The following is a 24,412-nucleotide window of genomic DNA, read 5'->3' as shown; positions in this document are numbered from 1 at the left end:
AGACTTAATAAACACAACAGATGTGAGAGTGAAAGAAAATATAAAGAGGGAAAATTTAAAAATTGAAAAAAAAATTAGAAAGGAAATGGCAAATACTGAAGACAGTTAAAGAAGACCCACCATACACATAATAGGAGTCTCCAAGAAGAAAAATAAAGGAAATAAAATCTGTATAACAATAATTGGAGAAAACTTTTTTGATATAAATACAAAAACATCTGAAACCATATGATGAAAAGGCAAACCACATACCTAAGAATATTGACCCAGAATAACCAACACCAAGATATATGCTAGTAAAATTAGCTGGGCATCTAGGCAAAAAGCTCAAATGACTTATAAAGCAAAGAAAATTAGATTGTCATCAGATTTTGCTCATCAGTACTACTTGCAAAGAATAACAGAATAACATATTTAGATATCCAAAGAAGGAAAATTTGAGGGGGCTGGCCCTGTGGCTGAGTGGCTGGGTGGCTGGGTTCACGTGCTCCGCTGCAGGCGGCCCAGTATTTTGTTGGTTCGAATCCCGGGTGCGACATGGCACTGCTTATCAGGCCACGCTGAGGCAGCGTCCCACATGCCACAACTAGAAGGACCCACAACGAAGAATACACAACTATGTACCAGGGGGCTTTGGGGAGAAAAAGGAAAAAAATAAAATCTTTTTTTTAAAAAAAAAAAGAAGGAAAATTTGAGCCAAGGATTTTGTATCCCTGAAACTAACTTCAAGCATTAAGACCACAGATGAACTGTTTTCAACATTCTAGATCTTAGGGAACATAGTTTCCACAAGCCCTTCCTAGAAACCTACTAGAGAACAAGCTTCAGGAATCCAAAATAATTAGAGATACATCCCCACAAGGACTGATAAATGTATAGTGACCTATAGAGATAAGACTAAATGATGATTAAAAGAGAGAGCATATGGTACGTAATGATAATAGGTTCTGACACTATAGATAGGTTTGAGTATTTAAAAACACTAGCTGTCCTGTCTTTCCTTTTACTTGAAAAAAAAATTGTCTTCCCTTCCCTTCTCTTCCTTTTGGCAGCTGAGGCCTGAACCTAGGAAGTTCACAGAACCAAGGAGGCAGTCAAAGCCAAAAACATGGCTGAGCTTGAGAGGGCCTGCACTGGAGTCAACTCATTACACACAAGGGAAAATAAACAGATAAGTTAACTGACGATACCAGGAGCCATGTTTCTCACTGTCAGAAACTGGAATTACAAGTATGAAAATGGAGAAGGCTAGAATGAACTCTGTGGTGGACTGAAAGGGAAGGTGTGTGAGTCTCACACAGATATCAAAATTAATATAAATTACTATAGATGTGTGTGTGCCCACATAAAAACTCACATAACACACAAATATATATACTTATACATATACATACATGCATTCAAACATACATATATTTCCTAGATCTGTCTGGCATGACATCCTGTAGCAATGAGCCTATCTATTGTCTGTATCTTAGTTTCTAAGTACCATTGTACACTATAAAGAATTAGAGCTCCTGACACATTCCTTCCTGAGATAGTCCCTAAATGGGTCATTGCCTGAAATGTTGAGGGGTTGCGGTTGTCCTGTGAAGCCGCCAGGAACAACAAGAAATTCGTGCTGGTACGGGCAGTCACCACACACTGTGACTGCCCCTGGCCCACTGTGATCGTAAACAGGGAAAAAGAAGAGTGTCTCAGGAGGGAAGATCCAAGATGGCGCCGTGAGTAGTCCTCTTTGTCTCTCCCCCTTCGAGTCTACAATTATTTGGACACTTATCGCTTGACAAAGGATATCCAGACAGCATCTCAGGACGTCTGAGATACCCACGCGACTATACATCGGAAGGCGGACGGACTTTCCTCCGGGAGGATGTGGAAATAGGTGAAAATTCTCTGACCCCGACTGAGCAGCCTAGTACCCGCAAGCGGCTTTCTTCCAACGGACGCCCCCAGAGGATCTACACACATCTAGGGCAGGAGCGAGCACACAACAGAGGAGCGACGGTGGAAACAGGTGACCAGAACCCTACCTAAACCCCCTGCAATTACTCCTAAACGCAGAGGGAAACTCTGGAGTTGCACACCTGAGCCCGCAGGAAGAGTCTCTCCCCGCCATTGGCGGGGAGATCCCACCTGGTGTTCACGGTGCCCGGAGGGTCCCAGAGAGAGTCGCTGAGGGTACGGAGGTCTCCCAGCTGCCGTTGCCTGCCCCGTGGGACTAGGGATTGCCAGAGATCTCGGAGAGGACTGGGGCTGGGGGAAGTTTCAAAGGCCGGCTCTGCGACCCAGAGAGGAAGCTCCGGAGTTCCATTCCGCCCAGGCAACAGACAAAACTCTCTGTCTGCCATTAGCAGAGGGGCCACGCCCAGCATTCACGGCTCCGGGAGAGGCCCGGAGAGAATCCCAGAGGGCGGGGCGACCCCCAGCTGCCGTTGCCCGCCCCGTGGGACTAGGGATAGCCGGAGATCTCGGAGAGGACTGGGGCTGGGGGGAGTTCCAGCGACCCAGCTCCGTAGCCTAGGGGGAAACCCTACAGGCTCACAGCAGCCTTAGGGAAAGCCTCTGCACAGCACCAGTAGAAGGGACCCAGCCGGCAGCCACAAGGCTGGAAGACCCCAGGGCAAAAGCAGCATAGCTAGGTGAACTAACCACAGACTGTAGAAGATGCCAATAGCTCTCCTGCGACCCATAGAGGACAAGTGAGATTTTGTGAGTGCCAACAGCAACGGAGCGACAAATATAAGTGATCCCACCCCTGGCCGCTGGAAAAGCCCATAACACCGTTGCAGACCCCAAGGAGGGAGCACATCTAGGTGGGCTGCAACAGTAGGCACCAGCAGCCTGAAGCCCCCCTGTGACGGCCCCCACGGCAGAGGAGGGAATCCAAAGGACCACTATGGCTACGAGAAGGGGCCCAGGCCCAGTTAGCAACTGCGGACAGGGTTCCTGGTTGGTGCAGTATAAACAGCTGCTCCCCCAACGCAGCAGCTGAAACAAGTGAAAGGAGCAACTAAACTCTATCTCCATGCGGAGGCACAAATCAACAACATCAAGCAATATGAAAAAATACATTAAATCTCCAGAATAGAAAGAAAATAACAAATACACAGAAAACAATCCCAAAGAAAATGAGATATATAACCTAAATGATGATGACTTCAAAACAGCCATCATTAAAATACTCAATGAGTTAAGAGAGAATTCTGACCGACAACTCAACGAGTTCAGGAGCTATGTCACAAAAGAGTTTGATACGATAAAGAAGAACCAAACAGAAATATTGGAAATGAAGAACACAATAGAGGAGATTAAGAAAAATCTAGATGCTCTGAACAGTAGGGCCGATAATATGGAGGAAAGAATTAGCAATTTGGAAGATGGCAATATAGAATTGCTGCAGGCAGAGGAGGAGAGAGAAGCAAGACTAAAAAGAAATGAAGAAACTCTCCGAGAATTATCAGACACAATTAGGAGATGCAACGTAAGGATTATAGGTATACCAGAGGGAGAAGAGAAGGAGAAAGGGGCAGAAAGCCTATTCAAAGAAATAATGGCTGAGAACTTCCCAAATCTGGTGAGGGAGATGGATCTTCAGGTGACAGAAGCCAATAGATCTCCAAACTTTATCAATGCAAGAAGACCAACTCCACGGCATATAGTAGTGAAGCTAGCAAAAGTCAACGACAAGGAGAAAATACTAAGGACAGCCAGGCAAAAGAAACTAACCTACAAAGGAACCCCCATCAGGCTATCAGCAGATTTCTCAGCAGAAACTTTACAGGCTAGAAGAGAGTGGAATGATATATTCAAAAATCTGAAGGACAAAAACCTACAGCCGAGAATTCTCTACCCAGCGAAAATATCCTTCAAATACGATGGAGAAATAAAAACTTTCCCAGATAAACAAAAATTAAGGGAGTTCATTGCCACAAAACCTCCTCTTCAGGAAATCCTCAGGAAAACCCTCATTCCTGAAAAATCCAAAAAAGGAAAGGGGCTACAAAACCAAGAGCAGAGGAGATAAGTAGAAGGACAACAACAGAGAGTGGCAGCTCTTCATCAGAACAGACTAAACCATGGGACAAGAAACAAAGGAAACTGAAGAAAACTGGAAAACAAGACACAAAATGGTAGTGGTAGGCCCCCACATCTCAATAATCACTCTAAATGTAAATAGATTGAACTCCCCAATCAAAAGACACAGAGTGGCAGGATGGATCAAAGAACAAGACCCAACAATATGCTGCCTCCAGGAAACACACCTCAGCCCCAAAGACAAACACAGACTCAGAGTGAAGGGATGGAGAACAATACTCCAAGCTAATAATGAACAAAAGAAAGCAGGTGTCACTATACTAATATCAGACAAGGTAGATTTCAAAGCAAAACAGATAAAGAAAGATAAAGAGGGACAGTATATAATGATAAAAGGGACTCTCCACCAAGAAGACATAACACTTATAAATATATACGCACCCAACACTGGAGCACCAAAATTTGTAAAGCAACTCTTAATAGAACTAAAAGAAGACATCAACAACAATACAATAATAGTGGGGGACCTCAACACACCATTAACACCAATGGACAGAACATCCAGACAGAAAATCAACAAGGAAATAATAGAATTAAATGAAAAATTAGACCAGATGGACTTAATAGATATATATAGAACACTTCATCCAAAAACAGCAGGTTACACATTCTTCTCAACTGCACATGGAACATTCTCAAGGATTGACCATATTTTGGGAACCAAAGCAAACATCAATAAATACAAGAGAGTTGAAATAATATCAAGCATCTTTTCTGATCATAATGCTATTAAACTAGAAATCAACTACAAGAAAAAAGCAGAGAAAGGCGCAAAAATGTGGAGACTAAACAACACGCTTCTCAACAAACAATGGATCATTGAAGAAATTAAAGAAGAAATCAAATTTTATCTGGAGACAAATGAAAATGAGAACACGACATACCAAATCATTTGGGATGCAGCAAAAGCAGTCCTAAGAGGGAAATTCATCGCAATACAGGCTCACCTCACTAAACAAGAAAACGCTCACGTAAGCAACCTCAAACGACACCTAACAGAACTAGAAAAAGAAGAACAAACAAAGCCCAGAGTCAGTAGAAGGAGGGAAATAATAAAAATAAGAGCAGAAATAAACGATATTGAAACTAAAAAGACAGTAGAAAGGATCAATGAAACAAAGAGTTGGTTCTTCGAAAGAATTAACAAAGTTGACAAACCCCTAGCCAGACTCACCAAGAAAAGAAGAGAGAAATCGCAAATTAATAAAATTAGGAATGACAGAGGAGAAATCACAACAGATACCAATGAAATACAAGAGATCATAAGAGAATACTATGAAAAACTATATGCCAACAAATTGAACAACCTGGAAGAAATGGACAAATTCCTAGACTCCTACAATCTCCCCAAACTGAATCAGGAAGAAATGGAGAATCTGAATAGGTCAATCACAAGTAAGGAAATAGAAACGGTAATCAAAAACCTCCCCAAAAATAAGAGTCCAGGACCAGACGGCTTCTCTGGAGAATTCTACCAAATATTCAAAGAAGACTTAATACCTATTCTCCTCAAACTGTTCCAGAAAATTGAGAAAGATGGAGAACTCCCTAACACATTTTATGAAGCCAACATCACTCTGATCCCCAAACCTGACAAGGACAACACAAAGAAGGAGAACTACAGGCCGATATCACTGATGAACATAGATGCAAAAATCCTCAACAAAATTCTGGCAAACCGAATACAGCAATACATCAAAAAGATTATACACCATGACCAAGTGGGATTTATACCAGGGACACAGGGATGGTTCAACATCCGCAAGTCAATCAACGTGATACACTACATCAACAAAATGAAAAACAAAAACCACATGATCATCTCAATAGATGCAGAGAAAGCATTCGACAAGATCCAACACCCATTTATGATAAAAACCCTCAGTAAAATGGGTATAGAAGGAAAGTACCTCAACATAATAAAGGCCATATATGATAGACCCACAGCCAACATCATACTCAATGGACAAAAACTGAAAGCCATCCCTCTGAGGACAGGAACAAGACAAGGGTGCCCACTTTCACCACTCCTATTCAACATAGTACTGGAGGTGCTGGCCAGAGCATTCGGCAGGAAAAAGAAATAAAAGGAATCCAAATAGGTAACGAAGAAGTAAAACTCTCGCTGTTTGCAGACGACATGATCTTATATATAGAAAACCCCAAAGAATCCATAGAAAAACTATTAGAAATAATCAACAACTACAGCAAAGTAGCAGGGTAAAAAAATTAACGTGCATAAATCAGTAGCATTTCTATACACTAACAATGAACTAACAGAAAAAGAACTCAAAAACTCAATCCCATTCACAATCGCAACGAAAAGAATAAAATACCTTGGGATAAACTTAACCAAGGAAGTGAAGGATCTATACAATGAAAACTACAAGACTTTCTTGAAAGAAATTGACGATGACATAAAGAGATGGAAAGACATTCCTTGCACATGGATTGGAAGAATAAACATAGTTAAAATGTCCATACTACCTAAAGCAATCTACAGATTCAGTGCTATCCCAATCAGAATCCCAAGAACATTCTTCACAGAAATTGAACAAACAATCCTAAAATTCATATGGGGCAACAAAAGACCGCGAATTGCTAAAGCAATCCTGAGCAAAAACAAAGCCGGCGGAATCACAATCCCCGATTTCAAAACATACTACAAAGCTACAGTGATCAAAACAGCATGGTACTGGTACAAAAACAGGTCCACAGATCAATGGAACAGAATTGAAAGCCCAGAGGTAAAACCACACATCTATGGACAGCTAATCTTCGACAAAGGAGCAGAGGGCCTACAATGGAGAAAAGAAAGTCTCTTCAACAAATGGTGCTGGGAAAACTGAACAGCCACATGCAAAAGATTGAAAATTGACCATTCTTTTTCACCACACACCAAAATAAACTCAAAATGGATCAAAGACCTTAAGATTAGGCCTGAGACAATAAGTCTTTTGGAAGAGAATATAGGCAGTACACTCTTTGACATCAGTTTCAAAAGAATCTTTTCGGGCACTGTCACTCCTCAGTTGAGGGAAACAATAGAAAGAATAAACAAATGGGACTTCATCAGACTAAAGAGCTTCTTCAAGGCAAGGGAAAACAGGATTGAAACAAAAAAAAAGCTCACTAATTGGGAAAAAATATTTACAAGCCACTTATCTGACAAAGGGTTAATCTCCATAATATACAAAGAACTCACACTGATTAGCAACAAAAAAACAAACAACCCGATCAAAAAATGGGCAGAGGACATGAACAGACATTTCTCAAAAGAAGATATGAATATGGCCAATAGACACATGAAAAGATGTTCATCATCGCTAATCATCAGGGAAATGCAAATCAAAACTACACTAAGAGATCACCTTACACCCGTTAGATTGGCAAAAACATCCAAAACCAAGAGTGACAAATGTTGGAGAGGATGTGGAGAAAAAGGAACCCTCATACACTGTTGGTGGGAATGCAAACTGGTACAGCCACTATGGAAAACAGTATGGAGATTTCTCAAAAAGTTAAAAATAGAAATACCCTATGACCCAGCCATCCCATTACTGGGTATCTATCCTAAGAACCTGATATCAGAAATCTCAAAAGTCCGTTGCACCCCTATGTTCATCGCAGCATTATTTACAATAGCCAAGACGTGGAACCAGCCTACATGCCCAGAAACTGATGATTGGATAAAGAAGATGTGGTATATATACACAATGGAATACTACTCAGCCATAAAAAAAGACAAAATTGGCCCATTCACAACAACGTGGATGGACCTCGAGGGTATTATGTTAAGCGAAATAAGCCAGTCAGAGAAAGACAAACTCTATATGACTCCACTCATAGGTGGAAGTTAGTATATTGATAAGGAGATCTGATTGGTGGTTACCAGGGAAAAGGGAGGGTGGGGGGAGGGCACAGAGGGGGAAGTGGTGTACCCACAACATGACTAACAAAAATGTACAACTGAAATCTCACAAGGTTGTAATCTATCATAACATTAATAAAAAAAAAAAAAAAAAAAAAAAGAATTAGAGCTCCTTAGAGAAACAGCTGATTCCCAAGGCAGAAAAAGTAAAAAGTGGGCCTGAAAAATGTTTTGTGCCCGAAAGCAAGGAAGCTGAAAGAACGATGAAGACATGTCGAAAAGACACAGAAGCCAGCTTGAAGGGGCACCCGCTGACTAAACCTGAGGCAATCAGCATCAAAGTAAATAATGATAGTAATAAATTAAACAGGAATCTATGCATCCGTACTAATAAATAAAGTTGAATGCGAACTAACAAATTACAGAGGGAACGACGGAATTAGAAAACCATCATTTGGCAACAATCAGAAATTTATTCAGGAAAGAAACATCAATGGATGCTAACAGGAGTTGGTAAAAGCTTGTTGTGGAACAGGGCACTTTGTTACAGAGTCAAAGTATTTTCCCACAAAATGCTTAGTTATTATAAAGGAGGAAAAAAAGTACATTTAGAGTGGAGAAACCTGACGACTTTCTATGGCCTTGAGAATGAGGATAACTACTATGGAAGGAAGGAGATAGAAATATAAGCTAGAAAAGTTTAAGTAAACACTCCAAAGTGCTTAACTTGAATTGGAAGTAACAATATAAACTCATAAGCTGTTTTAGCTTTTAAAAAAAATATTTCCTAGTCTGCACACTGAAAAGGAACCAAAACAACGAACAATCTAGCAGCCACAGCATCCTTAGTGCCCGATGGTGATGCTGAAACACTGTCTTCCACTAAAAGAAACCAGGGCTTGTTGGAGAGAGGGGCGATTCCAGGTCTCGAACAGGGAATGTATGAGAGGAGCCTGAGACCTTCCATCACACCAGAGCACAGTAACTATTACAGACTACCAAGGATGTGTCTGCAGGACTCAGGAGCGAACCTCAGGGGCTCCCACTGGCCAGACCCAAAAAGTAATAATAATTAGCTGCTTTTGGAGAAGAAAGGGAACCAATTCCTTTTCTTGAAAACTGACAAAAGCAATCAAGTGCTCCTTACCCTGTCTTTCCAACAGGAGCTGCACCACTGTGTAACCCTAAGACAGGTGAGGGGCAAGTGTCCCTTTATAGAACTGCTGCAGCTAAGAAATGAAGAAATTATTTTTCAAAAATTGTGGAGCCAGATATGGAAGTGGTTATATGTGTTTGGTCTTTACAGGTGGCCACAAAGTCCCGATGCATGCTAGTTAGAAGTCATCTGTATATTCTCCATTCTTAGCACAACTATGTTCTCCCAGTGTTTTTCTGGACATTTTCCAATGTTAATTGCTAGATGCTGGATATTGCTAAAGCAGATCATATAGTTGTTTTAGATTTTCAACATTATACTAAAAATCTTTCTATAATTTCATGTATGGGGGCTCTGTTTAATTATAGCTGTGGGTGTACATGTGCTCACACCACTCTTCGGTTCCAAAGAGTGAAAATTTTGAAAAGTTCCATTACCTCTGGGTCTCAATATCCAGGTTTGTCATCTCTAAAATGGAATCAGCTAGGTTTTCTGCAGTAATAACCAAGAGAACCAACGCCTGAGAAGATAATATGATTCCCTTCAAGTACTGCCAGAATTTAGAACATATTAGATTTTTCTGATTAAATGTCTTAGCCATCACTTGAGATCTCATTTACAATAATGTGCAGGATTACAAACATTAGTTGGACAGATACAGTACTTATAAAACAGACTACATTTACTTTTGATTCTAAAATAATCCAACCTTCTTTTTTCTTTTTTTTTGAGGAAGATTAGCCCTGAGCTAACATCAGCCACCAATCCTTCTCTTTTTGCTGAGGAAGAGTGGCCCTGAGCTAACATCCTCCTCTACTTTATATGTGGGATGCTGCCACAGCATGGCTTGACACACAGTGCGTAGGTCGGCGTGGGGATCTGAACCTGCCAACCCCGGGCTGTCGAAGTTGAGCACGTGAACTTAACCACTATACCACTGGCCAGCCCCACTATCCAACCTTATTTTACGCATATTGCTTTGCTTGGGGTTTTAATGTAATCTGCATTTAATTTAAGTATATCCCATATTAAGGACCAGTGAAAAAGTAAATATAGTATTAAAAACGTTTATGTGGATAATCCAAAAGTGAAGAACCGAGATCTATTTTTATTTTATATGTTTCTGCCACACACCTGTTATATATAATGCCCATCTCTAGGGGAATCTAAAATAAGAACACCTAATTTGAAAAACAAATGGATTTTTTCCCCTCCTCCACAAATTAGACATAGTTTTTGTCTGATTATAAAGGTAATGTTGCTCTGCTCATTAAAAAAGACATAATAAAGTAAAAATCACTTATAAATCCCACACAAGAAAAAAAGTTACTCAACCATTTTGGTATATTTAACTCTAGTTAGCTAGCTGTCTAGCTTTTTAGATATTTTTAAATAAAACTAGAAAAATCTACATATGTTTGTAGTCTACCTTTATTTAATTCATAATACATTATGTATATCATCTTATAGCAATAAATATAGGTCCACATCATCCTTTTTTTTGGTGAGGTAACTGAGCTAACATCCAGTGCCAATCCTCCTCTTTTTGCTTGAGGAAGAGCTAACATCTGTGCCAATCTTCCTCTATTTTGTATGTGGGATGCTGCCACTGCGGGGCTTGACAAGCAGTGCTAAGCCGGCATGCGTGATCTGAACCTGCGAAGTCCAGGCCACGGAAGTGGAAAGTGTAAACAACCACTATGCCACTGGGCTGGCCCCATCGTCCTATTTTTTTTTTTTTTTGAAGACCTTATTCAGGACTATTGCAATAGGGGAGCAAGATCAGCCTGAACTCCGAATTCAGCAAAGACAGCTGCAAATGTATAGCCAACAAGCAGGGTGAAGGGATCAGCGGATGGAAAACTACTGAAGCACATCACTATTTTTAACAGGTGCACCGTATACCAATGCAATGCAATTTATGTAATCAATTCCTACCAATGGACACTTATACTCTTTCCAAATTCTTGCTACGGTGACAATCTTCATATATTACCTTTGGGTATACTTGTCTGATTAAGGAAAAGCTTCACTTGTGAATATATTAGCATGAAAAAGCCTTACAGCTATATATATTTCACTTAATTATTTAACAAGTCATCTTTATTGAGGGGAATAAAATTACATAAACAAGTACTGTTCCAGAAATACTGGCTTAAAGATGCCACAAGTATATGCAAAAAACTATTAGGCACCAGGGGATTAAAAAAGGGTGATGAAAATTAAAATGGTTCCTGACGGCAAAGGATTTTTTAATCTAGAAGCAGGACAGCTACATATATAGACAACATAAGGAATGAACGCAGCCAGGCAGGGGGAGCTACATGTTAACTAAGCACAGAATGAGTAGCTGAATCCAAATGGAGATTAATCCTAACTTACAGCAAATATTTAGTGCTCAAAAGGGTAACTAAAAAATGACGGAAAAGAGACAAATATTATACTGTTAGCTCCAAGGCACCATCCAAAGACTTTTGCCACAGTAATAATACATGATGTTCTTATAGCACTGAATAAAACATCCTTCTAACAGTCTTGTGAAGATTCCAGAGGATAAGAAAACTGAGGCTCCGGGAGGGAAAGGGGAACAGCCCAAACTGAGCCACTACAACGTCCAGCAAACGCTTTGTACTTCATCCTCTAGAGCGTGGGCTCCAAGAGGGCAAGGACACTGTCTTCTTTTTCACTGACTCCCTTGTTCCCAGAACAGTGCCTGGCACAAAGAAGCGTAGATTCAGTAAATATCTGTTGAATAAAAATATTCCCATTTTATAGATAGGAAAATTAAGGCCCAAAAAGATAGTTATGTATGCAAGGTCACACAATTATTAAATTAAGGTTCAATACCAAATTTGGCATTCCTTAACTATAATGTCTGAAACAGTCTGGCTATTAGCTGAAACTTGAAAATCATTTTACAACAAAACTTGGTGCTATCGAAATAATTGTTCAGAATGTATAATTTGTATTCATCACTACATTTTAATTAAGTCAGAAATAGAAAGAAATGGAATTGTCTTAAAAGGAATAGGTTGGATAATACTACAGACATGTAATGACAGTTTAAAAAGCTTTACTTTACTATTTTAAATGAGACAAAAGGGGAGAGAACTTTGAATTTTTTATTAGATTTAAATTTTAAAATAATGTAGTAAATAAAGGAGAAAAATTTATACATATCTCTCACGAGGGAAAAAAATAAAAAGATGACTATTTTAATTGCTATTGTACAGCAATATATATAAGGCTGCACACTGCACATGAATTATCCATTCATTAAAGCAGACTGAGAATGGCTTTTTTTTTTCCTGAGGAACATATGCCCTGAGCTAACATCTGTTGCCAATCTTTCTCTTTTTCCTGAGGAAGGTTGGCCCTGAGCTAACATCTGTGCCAATCTTCCTCTACCTTGAATGTGGGTCACCGCCACAGCACCGCTGACAACAAGTGCTGTAGGTCTGTGCCCAGGAACTGAACCCAGACCACCAAAGCAGAATGTACTGAACTCAACCACTAGGCCATGGGGCAGGCCCCAGGACGGACGTTTTTGAAGCTGTAGGCCACCGTTTGGTTCAAATTACTATGAAATTCTTGAAAACATTAAAAATGCTTTTCTTGGGGAAAAAAAATATACTCCAAATTGTCCCCCGATTACTATGAAACACTAACATGCTAAAATAGCAATGTAAAGCAATAACAGAGAAAGTAGGGCCCAGCCTCGTGGCATGGTGGTTAAGTTCCTGTGCTCCACTTTGGGGGCCCAGGCTTCATGGGCCTGGATCCCAGGTGTGGACACCTCATCAAACCACACTGCGGTGGCATCCCACATACAAAACAGAGGGAAACTGGTACAGCTCTTAGCTCAGGGCCAATCTTCCTCAAGCAAAAAGAGGAAGATTGGCAACAGATGTTAGCTCAGAGCCAAACTTCCTGACCAAAAAAAACCCAATGAAATTGTATGCCTCTGTGAAAGTTCAAAACTTATCAATAATTCAATAAATATACAGTTTAAGAAACAAACGTAATTTACTTTCCGTCTACTGATGCTATTTTTTCAGAATATTTATGTTTCCTATTTAGTACCTATTCATATACATCAATCCTTTCAAACATAAACCAAACTCATAATATGAAAATTCTTGAAAGCTGTAAAATACAGTTCACTTAGCAGTCCACTGCAATAAAGAAACCATAAAATAATATTCTCAACTAAAAACTTAGAAAGCAACGATGTCCCAGATTCATTTGAAGATCAAGTTTTTCCTCAAAGAAAACTCTTGCCAATTTTTAAAAGTGTTTTATCAATCAGACTTCCCACCTAGCAAGAATAAAACATAAAGAGGAGGAAAGTTCTGAAATTTAGTCTAACATTTCCCATCCACTGTTTAAGAATAACGATAATCAAGATGTAATGTTTTCTTTGGCCTATCTTAGTATGAAGACACAGCCAGAGGAATATTCAATCCAAACTGTGAGTTATGGGCCAGCAGAGTGGTGTAGTGGTTAAGTGTGTACCCTCCACTTCAGTGGCCTGGGGTTCACTGGTTCAGATTCCGGGCATGGACCTACACACCACTCATCAAGCCATGCTGTGGCGGCGTCCCAGATATAATATAGAGGAAGACAGGAAGAGATATTCGCTCAGGGCCACTCTTCCTCAGCAAAAAAGAGAAAGATTAGCAATGGATGTTAGCTCAGGGCCAATCTTCCTCACAAAAAAAACCCAACAAACTCTGAGTTATAAGGGTTTGATGGTAGTCTAGAAGAGGTGAAATTCAAGGATAAAAATTTTAAATGTCACTTTAACCAACAGCTTCATTTTCCTTCTACACTAAATATTTTACCAGGAGCTTACACCAGTGTTCTAGATCTTTCCCTCCCCTGAATTCTTAAATTATTCCAATAAACATCTGAGAACATTCTATGTGAAATACACTTCGCTAAGTATTTGCATGTAACTTTATTTCAGTTAATGCTCACATCAACCCTGTGATGAAATCTTCATTTTACACATAACTAAACAAGGCTTAGAAATGCTAAGTAACTCGTCCCTAGTTGCAAAGCTATCAGAGGCAAAGTTGGCATCTGAACTAGGTTTTCGGACTACATCACAATTGTACCCTATCACTTTATTTGGTAATCACATACCACCTTACAAGACACTCTGCTATTAACGTTCACTGTTCTATTTCTTCATCGTTCCTATGTTCGTGACTTTAAAACTGACAACTGTGTTGTGCTTTGAAATCTTATAGTATCCTTTAGTAGACTGATTCAAGTTGCTTGTATGATAAAGACTGACAGACTACAAGTTTAAAAATTCTCAGAGCCTCACAGTTGTTAAATGGAAATGATACCAAAACAACAGTGGATACAGTTAAATGCTTTCCACGTATTTACTCATTTAATCCTTAAAACAGCCCTATGCAATCCATAAATTATTGTCCCATTTTACAGATGAAAAAGCTAAAGGTTAGAGAGATTGTCTAACTTGCCCAAAATTAAGGTTACAAGGTAGGAGGTGGAAGAGCTGGGGTTCAAAAGCCAAGGTATTCCGTCTCAAGTGGTTAGTTGCATAATGTTAAAACTGTCCCCGAGGACTAGACAATGACTAAATGAAATCATGTATTCAGACAGTACGCAGATTCAAAACATTTCAACTCCGGCCAATGATTTCTTGGATGTGACACCAAAAGCACAGACAATAAAAAATCAAAAACAGACAAATGAGACTATATTAAACTTAAAAACTTCTGTGTATCAAAGCACACAATCAACAGAGTGAAAGACAACCCACGGAACAGGAGAAAACAACTGCAAATCATCTATCTAATACGGGGCTAATATCCAGAATATATAAAGAACACCTTCAACTCAACAACAACAAAAATAACAGTTAAAAAAACAGCAAAGGGCTTGAATAGACATTTCTCCAAAGATGATATACAAATGGCCAACAAACATATAAAAAGACGTTCAACATCACTAATCATTAAAGAAATGCAAATCAAAACCACAACGCGGTATCACCTCACACTTGTCTGCATGGCTACTATCAAAAACAGACAGAAAATAGCATGGGTTGGTGAGGACTCTGGAGAAACCACAACTCTTGCGCACTGTTGGCAGGAATGAAAAATTGTGCAACTGCTATGGAAAACAGTATGGCAGTTCCTCAAAAAAAATAAAATAGAATTACCAATATGATCCAGCAGTCCCACTTCTAGGTATACATCCAAAGGAACCAAAAGCAGGATTCAAAGAAGAGGTATTTGCACACCCACGTTCATAGGAGCATTATTCACAAGAGCAAGACACAGAAATAACCTAAATGTTGACAAATGAAAATGTGGTATATACATGCAATAGAATATTATGCAGCCCTAAAAAAGGAAATCCTGTCACATATCCCAACATGGATAAACTTCAATGACATTATGCTAAGTGAAATAAGCCAGTCAAAAAAGACAAACATTATATGATTCCACTTACATAAAGTATCGAAAGTAGTCAAATTTTTAGAAGAAAATAGAATGGTGGTTGCCAGGAGCTAATGGGTGGGGAAAATAGGATGCTGTTTAATTGGCAGAGTTTCAGTTTTGTAAGATGAAAAATTCTGTAGATCTGTTGCATAACAATGTGAAATGGTTAACTAGTGAACTGTACACTTAAAAATAGTTAAGTTGGTAAATTGTTTTTTTTTGTCACATGAAAAAAACCAACAACTTTCTTTTCTTTCACTTTCCCGTCCTCCCTGGTATAGTGTTCAACATGTAATGCAAAGGACAGAGAAAAGCAAAGAATACAAGGGCTTCAATGTATTCAATGTAGAAAAAAATTTTAAAAACAACAAAATAAAACAGGCAGCCCCACATTCTTATTAACTTATTAATAACTTTCTTCTTAACCTAAAAATACCTTGAACCTCAAGTGAGACAATACCTTATTAGCAGGACAATAGAGCGTAGTGGGTTAAAGGCCATTTGGAGCTGGAAAGCTCAAGTACTATTCTGACTTTGTTACTAATTCCTGTGACCTTGGGAAAGACAATTTCATTCATTCACTCACTCATTTGGTCATCAAAAACTGTTTCCATATGGGTCAACCTGGTCAAATGAATCCTGTAGCTGCACAGAGGACTGTTCTGAGAAGTGAAGGAAACACTCCTACGAAACACTAGGCACAGGCTTGGCGCTCGGTGAGCGCTCAGCAAGGCCGGCTGTCACTATCACTTTGAAGCCTGGGGTCAGGACAGGGAGACGGCGAATCCGACCCGGGAGGTGCAGCAGCCCGCTCCTCAGAGGGCGGCCTAGCTGGAGGATCACCACGGCGCTGTCAAGTCAGACCCCATCTAGCGGAGCAGCGCCGCCTGCACCCCGGCCGAAGGTGTGCCTCTCTGCCAGAGGAGCGCTCCCGGGAAAAGCAGTGTCATCTCGGCGCTCGGCACGGCTGCCCCGGAGCAGCGCTGCGGCCCGAACCGGCGCCGGCCGCGCGCCCCCGCTCCCCCGCCCCCGGGGCTGGGCCCGCCTCGGCGGGGAGAGGGCGGGACGGGCCCCGCGACCCGGCTCCCGGGGCAAAGCCCGCTCTGCAGCCGGCGGACGCCGACGACAACGGCCGGGCGGCCTCTGGCCCGGCGCCGGCGCCGCAGGCCGCCAGGGACCGAGCAGCCACGCCGGGCCGCCGCAGGCTGTGCGGGGCGGGCGGGGAGCCGAGGGCCTCACCGCGGGCCGCGGGCAGCGGGTACAGCTTCTGGGCCTTGTGCAGGAAGCGCTGGGCCCTCTCGCGGTCGCCGGCGTTCAGGGCCTCCCGGGCGATCTCCACACACTTCTCCGCCTCGTCCCGGTTCCCCTCCATGGCCAGAGCCGGCTTCCGTTTCCTCCGGGAGCGCAGCGGCGAGCGCGGACGGCGGGGCGGGGCGGGGCGGGCGTGCGGGGGCGAGCGGACCGGAGCGGAGCGGGGCGTGGGGCGGGGCGAGCGGAGCGAGGCGGGGCGAGCGGGGCGGGGCGGGGCGAGAGGAGCAGGGAGGGGCGGGGCGAGCGGGGCGGGGCGAGGCGCGGGGCGGGCCGCGGGGCGAGGCGAGCGGAGCAGGGCGGGGCGAGGCCAGCTGGACGAGGAACGGGGCGCGGAGCCGTACGAGGGGCGGGGCGAGCGGGCCAGAGCGAATCAGGGCGTGGGGCGGGGGCGAGGGGCGGGGCGAGGCGTGCGTGTGGGCGCGAGCGGGGCCGGGCGCAGGGCGGAGCGGGGCGAGCAGAGCGGGGTGCGGGGCGGAGCCGGGCAGCGGGGCGGGGCGGTCCGGGTCGCGGGGCGGAGTGAGCGTGTCTCGAGCGGAGTGTGGCGGGCGTGCGGGGGCGTCGGGGTGGGGCGCGGGGCGGAGCGCGGAGCGGGCGTGGCACACAGTGAGCCCAGCGAGGCCGGCGGGCGGGCGAAGCCGGCCGGCTCGCTGGGAGCTCCGCCGCGGCGGGGGCAGCCACCCGCAGCAGCCGAGCCCTTGACGTCCGTGGCGGCGCCGGCGCCGGCGCCGCTCGCCCACCGCAGAACTGCAGGCGGCCCCGGAGGGTCGCGCGGCGAGGGCCGTGCCGAGGTCTCCGCGGCTTCTAGCGCAGGTGTCGGAACACGCAGGAGCAGCGTTTGACCCCAAGGCCGGGGCTCGTTTGTCTGCTTATTTCAGCTACGCGCCATTTTTCCAAACAGATCTCCTTAAATTGCAGCTCAGTACGTCCTGAAGGTACAAAGTTTTAAATTTGTAGTTCACAGTTATTCTGGTGAAAAACCGTAATTCTAATCCTTTCTGACCAAAACAAGGCAGGAACCAGCTATCTGGGAACGCAGTCCCATCATGGAAGTAAACTACTTGCTTTTCTCCCTTCTCCCATTTTCCTGACATCGCCCTGTGAAATTCCGTGCCACTTCACATTGGTCTCCTTGGTGAGGGGAAAAGGGCCACTTAGATTTTTTAAGAATAACTTGCCAGAATCCAAGTGTCAAGAAGATCCACTCAACCCAATCACAAAACACATTTATACACAACTCTCAGTGAAGCTACTGGTAGCCATGCTAGCAAATAACATGGCACTTTGAAAAAGATCCTGATTCTCTTCCGTAAAATGGGAATAGTACGTACCCTAAAGATGTTACCGAGTTTTGAACCATTGAGGTAAGACTAACAGTGAATAGCACTCGGAATGAGTCTACCCTGAAAGTTCCTTCTGTGGAGGTAGAGAGTTAGACACAGGACGTCCCTACCTGCCGGGTCCCCTCCCCAAGTCCACCACAGCAGTAGTGCGCTGGGGTAGCGCTGTCACATACAGCAAGCATAGCCCACAAACGGAGATGGTCAAACAGCCTAAAAACAGTAACTTGTCCCATTCCAGCTCCTGGCAAAGATTTTAAATCTTTAATGACGCATTACATGACATTAAAACAAAAACAGTACATTTGGGCCTTCTGACTTGGTTGATCGACAGAATTAACAGTTTAATTTCAAGGAAAGAAACATGCTTAAGTTATTGCTCGATGAAATACCTATTCAAAAGAAAGGCGTTCCTATTACAATCAAATGAAATTTAAAGCACAACTAGTTTGGGATATGACCTTTATTGAGCTTATCCACTGGAGTGGAAATAATGTCTGTACAAAACCAAATGTTTGTTACTATAACTTCTGCATCACAATTAAAATCCAAACAGTTTTTTAAAAACAGTCAACTCAATCAAAACCCACTACTTCAGAATCAATAGCTTCTTTGAAGCCACAGTAACACTTAAATATGGTTAAGACTCGAATGCAGAAATTTGGTTGGTTGGAGAGCTAATTAAACTTCCAACTTGCTCAAATAGAATTACAAAAAGGCAAAATTGTGTTTTTCACAGAGATACAGTCCACTGGAATCACCAACACTGGACAGCTGTTAGAGTATTTAGAGTCCTGAGATAACAAGGAATCCAGGCATCCTTTAGACAGTCTTCTGCTGTCCTTTCTTCCCAATCAGAGACTTGTGGATGTGTGGAATGACACCTAGGAGAGGGACAGAGATTAATTCTTCTCTTTACTGCACACGGTACTTAAAGCCAAGACAGTTCAGTGTTCAACTTGGAAGATGTCTTTAAACGAGTAGCTCAAGAATTGAGAGTAAAAATTCATCGTTATATTCATGGAAAATTTCATGATGCAACCAAACTGCAGATGAGTGTAATACTTGTGTCCTCTTCTAGACTAAAAACCACTAATGAGAAAAAGAAAATTCTCTTCTCTAAAGAAATTTAAAGTAAAATTTTAGTATTTACATACCACCACCAGCAATTGTAGCCTTGATGAGAGAGTCCAATTCTTCATCTCCACGAATAGCAAGTTGCAAGTGACGAGGAGTAATGCGCTTTACCTTCAAGTCTTTTGATGCATTTCCTGCCAATTCAAGTACCTAGAAGGCAGACTCTAATCAATCTCCATCCATCTTTCCTTAAGGACAAGATCGAGAGAGTAGGATCAAACCTTCATAAACGTCAATCTACCAATTACTGCCTCCCCCCACTACCTGAATGGCAAGACACGCAAAAGCTGTAAAGGCGCATGCAGCAATTTTATTTCCAAGAGCAGCAAACTCAAGCTCAGTGGGATCCCTTAATGAACACCAGCTCCCTCTAGCGTTCTCAGATGCTTCTCGCCGCGTTTAGGGCTTGGGAGTTTTCTTGCATCACTTTCCTCCTTCCCTCTCACCGCCTCCCTCTCACCACCCCCCCAAACCTTCCAGATTATAGGCGTACTCCCATTTACCTCTGCGGTGAGGTACTCCAGGATGGCTGCGCTGTACACAGCGGCAGTCGCGCCCACACGTCCATGGCTGGTCGTCCTAGATTTCAGGTGTCGATGAATACGGCCCACCGGGAACTTAATTTTAAGCATAAACATAAATGCACAAAGAGTCAAAGGCGATAAAATTACAAGCGCGCCAAAGCAAGGGGCAGGGACGCGGGTGCAGCAAAGCGCCCCAGCACCGACACACGTGATCGCCCCCTCCCCGATATGCATTGTGTCGGCGAACCAAGTCGCGACACCGCATCACCCACGCAAAGACGAGCCGCCCACCCAGAGCGACGATAAACAAGAGCGGGGGAAGGAGCAGCGCCGCGATCCCCAGACTGCACGAGCCGCCACTGACCTGCAAGCCGGCCCTCTGCGAGCGGGAAACCGCCTTTGTCTTGGCCTTTCCGGAGTCCTTCCCAGCCTTACCGCCAGCCTGCGGCGCGCACGCCCGCGAGCGAGGGCGAAGCGGAGATAGGATTACCGCGCGGCCGCCCCTCCCCCCGCGGCCGCCGAGCGCCGCGCGGCCCGGCGCGGCCCTGTCGCGGGGTCTCCGGCCCGCCGCGCCGCAGGCCCCCCGCCCGCCACCCCCCGCCGCGCCCGCCGCGGCCGCGCGCCGCCTCCGCCCGCTCCCGCCCGCGGCCCCCAGCGGCGCCGCGCGTCAGCTAACCGCCGCCGCCGCCGCGAGGCCGCGGCGCTCCGCTCGCCGCCGACAGAGCGCCTCCCCCCGCGCTCCCAAGCCCCGCTCCGCGCCTTCCCAACCGTCGCCACTTCGCCCCCACCTCCGAGCCTAACGGGCTTCCCCGCCGCCGCCGAAGCCCCCGGGGGCTTCGAGCGCCTCTGCGAAGTTTACCATTTCGAATTCTGCTGAAGCTCAGACAAGCAAGGCAGAGAAAGGACCAGTCCGCCGCCCTGCGAGCCCCCGCGCCGACCGCTCCGCCGCCCCGCGATTCAAACTGCGCTGTCTCCCGCCTTCCCCGCTCCCTTTATACTGCAGAATGTTCCCTCATCCGGGAACTCGGATTGCTCATCCCACCAATGGCCGCCGCCCGCCCTCGGGACGCGTCCTTGAGGTCTCAGCCAATGAGCAAGCGAAGAGAAGGGCGGAGGGGCGTGCGCTGCGAGGCTCCACCGCTATTGGGGCGTGGGGAGGGAGTGGGGGAGGGCGGAGGGATGGGACCGTGGAGGAGAAGGGTACGGCGCGGGAGGGAAGCCGCGGCGCGAGCTCGGCTCCGGCGGCGCGGGCCGGCCGGCCGCGGTCACGTATCGGGAGGAGGAGCTGAGGCGCCGGGGAGGGACAGGCAGCATCATCCCGACCGGGCTCCGCGGACCACGCGAAGTCTCCGCGGGGTCCAGCGCGCCCCGACTCCCACCGGCTCGCCCAGCCCCTGCGACCTGAGCGCCTCGCGGGCGGACGCCTGCGACCACAGCCTCCTTCCGGGCCCTGCCCGCCCCCCTCCAGCCCCCCCCTCCCCGCCCCCCGCGGCTCCTGCCGTGTGACAGGTGGCGCGAACGCGTCCAGTGAAGGATCCGCGAGTCCTCGGCGAACCACAGCCTTGAGAGAGGTTCCGCGTTTCTTCTCCCCGGCCAGTCCCGAGCCACCTGCTGAGGACCACCCGCTGCTCCTTCTTCATTTTCCACTGTATCTCCCACCTCTTCTTTCCTCTTCACTTTTGAAACCCCCCACGGGATAGTTCCACGGCAACAAACGCGAGCAGAGTCGTCTCGCTGGACACAAAAGACCTTTTGGTCTGCGCAGGGAGGGCTTGGGCTGAGGCGGTGTTCTCTTCTTTAATCAAATCTTAAACCATAGTTTCCTGGAGACTACACATCAATGGGTTGTACCTATAGCCTGGTGTCTATAAAGTTGATTTAGTGAAACCTCAAAGCTATTATGTGTCAACTTTTCTATGCTAAACATTTTGCCACATGACAAATGTTCGGTAAATGTCAGTGGGGTAAGTCCTCACATGATTCACAGGCAGTTACAGATGGTGCATGTAATCAATTGCAAATGGTGGGCTTAAAAAATGGTACTGTACACACAGTACTATCATAATGCCAGCTACTCAGTCTTCCAACTAATAGATTAATAACACCTGTGTACGTCTCCAACTGGTTAGAGAAAATAGCGATTTAAATCTTTAATATTTATAGTGTTTAATAGTGTGTTACACTTTAATTCAATATTTCCAACCTGAAGAAATTTGGAATATGTACTCTTAAGTACTTTAGATTGGGTTACAATTTGAAACATCTTATCAAATTAGAGGACCTCCCTATAGAGGGAGATAAATTCTAGAGAAGAGGTTCCCAACAGTTTTGACATTAAGGCTTATTAGTTCTTGCCCTTGGAACTGAGGAATTCTTATGATATCCTCAATAACAAAAGTTAATCAGTTCCGCCACTGAACTGATATAATGACAATAAAAAGCTATGAAACCTGAGGTAATAGTTAACCTGGACTCCACTGAGGCTTCCTGATAACTCATAAACTAGCTTTAATACATTTTCCAGTTTAAAGCACATGTGCTCTTTGCTATGAGGCCCAACTAAAGGAATTCCCTGCTGTCTCACTGAATAGTGGTTAAGAGAACAAGCTCGGGAGCAGGTCGACGTGAATTAATTCTGTTCTGCTTCTTTCTTACCGTGTCGTCTTAGTTACTAATCTTTTGGAGCTTCAATTCCTCTTCTGTGAAAAGGGTATAGTAACACGTATTTTCACGTGGTTGTTAAAAGATTAAAGGAGAAGGTATGCAGTGTGCACTCCAGCAAGTGTTTGTCACACAGTAAGCACTCAACGATAACTACTACTATCTTCTACACTGGATGCTGGGGGGGGATGAAAGGAAGTGTCTTTGATTCCTAAATCTTTCTTCCTGTCTAGTACATTATCTTCCTTTGATGTGGAAGCAGCAAGCCTGAAACCTGCCCAAAGTATACACACCCAAGTCATCCAACCTCCAGAGTAAAATCCAAAATTGGTTTACTACTACATTCAACAGCTTTCCTCTTCCTTTGGAGAACAGGACAATATTCAGTTTCTCTACTTTTTACAGCAGTTGTGTGAAGATTTTCTACTCTCTTTTCAGCACTGGAAAAGGCATGGTGCAAATATGTTAATGTTCTTGGTTTATCTCTCCTGTATTTGTGTTTATATGAATACATGTATATAATATACATAGCCAGAACTACATAATTATTTTTGTTCAATGCCGTACCCAATTAGCTACTTAATAAGTGCTCTCTTATAAAAAACTAAACAAAGAATTTGATGGCCCCCAAATTATTGACTCTCTCCTAAAAAGCCTTTTCCTAACTCAGGCAGACTTGCTCTGACCAGTTACTACCTCCTTTTCAAACGTTAGCATATATGTTAACTACTGTTGTTCTTGACCTTTTATGTTGAGAATTTGAAAGAGAGTCTCACACTAGGGAATCTCAAATTTCTCAAATATGCCTTGCTTTAAACATCTATTTTTAAGCAAATACAAACAGACTTCCCAGTTATTTCAAAGGATGCTCACCTAGGATAGATAATGGCAGAATTCTTCTCTTCAGGAAATCCATGTTAGAATCTTGGCTCTCTCTACCTAGAGCATCCAGGAAAGGATGTACCTTCAAGAACTCACTCAGTTTGGCCATGGAAATAAGTTTTGACCTAAATGTGTAAGCAGCAGTGGTAGGCCCAACATCCAGGAAGTTTCCTTCAAAAAAGCAAGTCCTTTTCTTCTTGCTGAGTGGAATGAAGACAGAGTTGGAAAGCCATTTTGGACCATTAAATGAACTTGGGAATGTAGGTCACATATGAAGGAATAATGAGATAGAAAGAGCAAGAGTCTTTGATACGATGGAGCATCAAACCTGCCCTGGATCTCTCCGAACTTTTACATCTATTGTGTTTGAGCCAGTTTCATTTTTGATTATCTGTTACTTGCAGCTGAACCTGATCTTAACCCTTACAGTAAGTCAACACCCTAAATCTTGGAGAGAGATAGCAGACTTTACCCTGAGAGACTGAGAAACCAATTAATAGTTCTTAGAAGGGAGAATCCAGTGCTCCTTGATTTGAGGATACTAATCTAGCATAGGGTACAAGTCAAATCATAAAAGGGAAGATTTTTGTTAGAAGGCTTATAGAGATAATGCACATCGCTTAGGTATAAAGCCTAAAACCAGTGTAACACTGAAACCAAGAGAAGGATGTAAAACATTGAAGGAAGAATCCGTAAGATTTAGTGGCTGACTGGTATGACGTTTAGGAAGGCGTAGGAGGTGGACATGGATAAATGAGAGAGGCCATAAAAGAAGTACCTGGGCTTTTTAGATTGGTGGTCTAGGATATAAATTAGCACCTCTGGAAATGGAGAAGCCGCGAGGGTAGATGTGGATGGACAGAGGGGAGATAAGAGGTGAGTCAGGAAAGTTATGAAATATTTAAGTTGACATTAGGAGAATTCAAGTGGAATTTTCTAGTAGGTATATTGGC

At 44.0% G+C, this 24,412-nt stretch overlaps 2 protein-coding genes across 2 annotated transcripts in view; both read right to left on the bottom strand.

The window, feature by feature from the left end:
* DNAJB14 (DnaJ heat shock protein family (Hsp40) member B14) overlaps positions 1-17,253 on the bottom strand; it is a 53,644-nt gene extending 36,391 nt beyond the window's left edge. The window contains exon 1 of the mRNA XM_023637660.2: positions 16,847-17,253. Coding sequence (XP_023493428.1) covers positions 16,847-16,979 — 133 coding nt within the window. The 5' untranslated portion in view covers positions 16,980-17,253. The remainder of the gene's footprint in view (positions 1-16,846) is intronic.
* Positions 17,254-18,700: 1,447 nt separating this feature from the next.
* H2AZ1 (H2A.Z histone 1) lies at positions 18,701-21,397 on the bottom strand. Its single transcript, XM_023637659.2, has 5 exons — positions 20,776-21,397; positions 20,281-20,358; positions 19,896-20,009; positions 19,413-19,542; positions 18,701-19,139 (listed from the first exon to the last, which is right to left on the bottom strand). The coding sequence occupies exons 1-5, from the start codon at positions 20,776-20,778 to the stop codon at positions 19,078-19,080; spliced, it is 387 nt and encodes a 128-aa protein (XP_023493427.1). The 5' UTR covers positions 20,779-21,397; the 3' UTR covers positions 18,701-19,077.
* Positions 21,398-24,412: the final 3,015 nt, after the last annotated feature.

Source organism: Equus caballus, chromosome 3, assembly GCF_041296265.1.
Source record: "Equus caballus isolate H_3958 breed thoroughbred chromosome 3, TB-T2T, whole genome shotgun sequence".
Lineage (NCBI taxonomy): Eukaryota > Metazoa > Chordata > Mammalia > Perissodactyla > Equidae > Equus > Equus caballus.
This window is presented reverse-complemented; position numbering and strand designations above follow the sequence as displayed.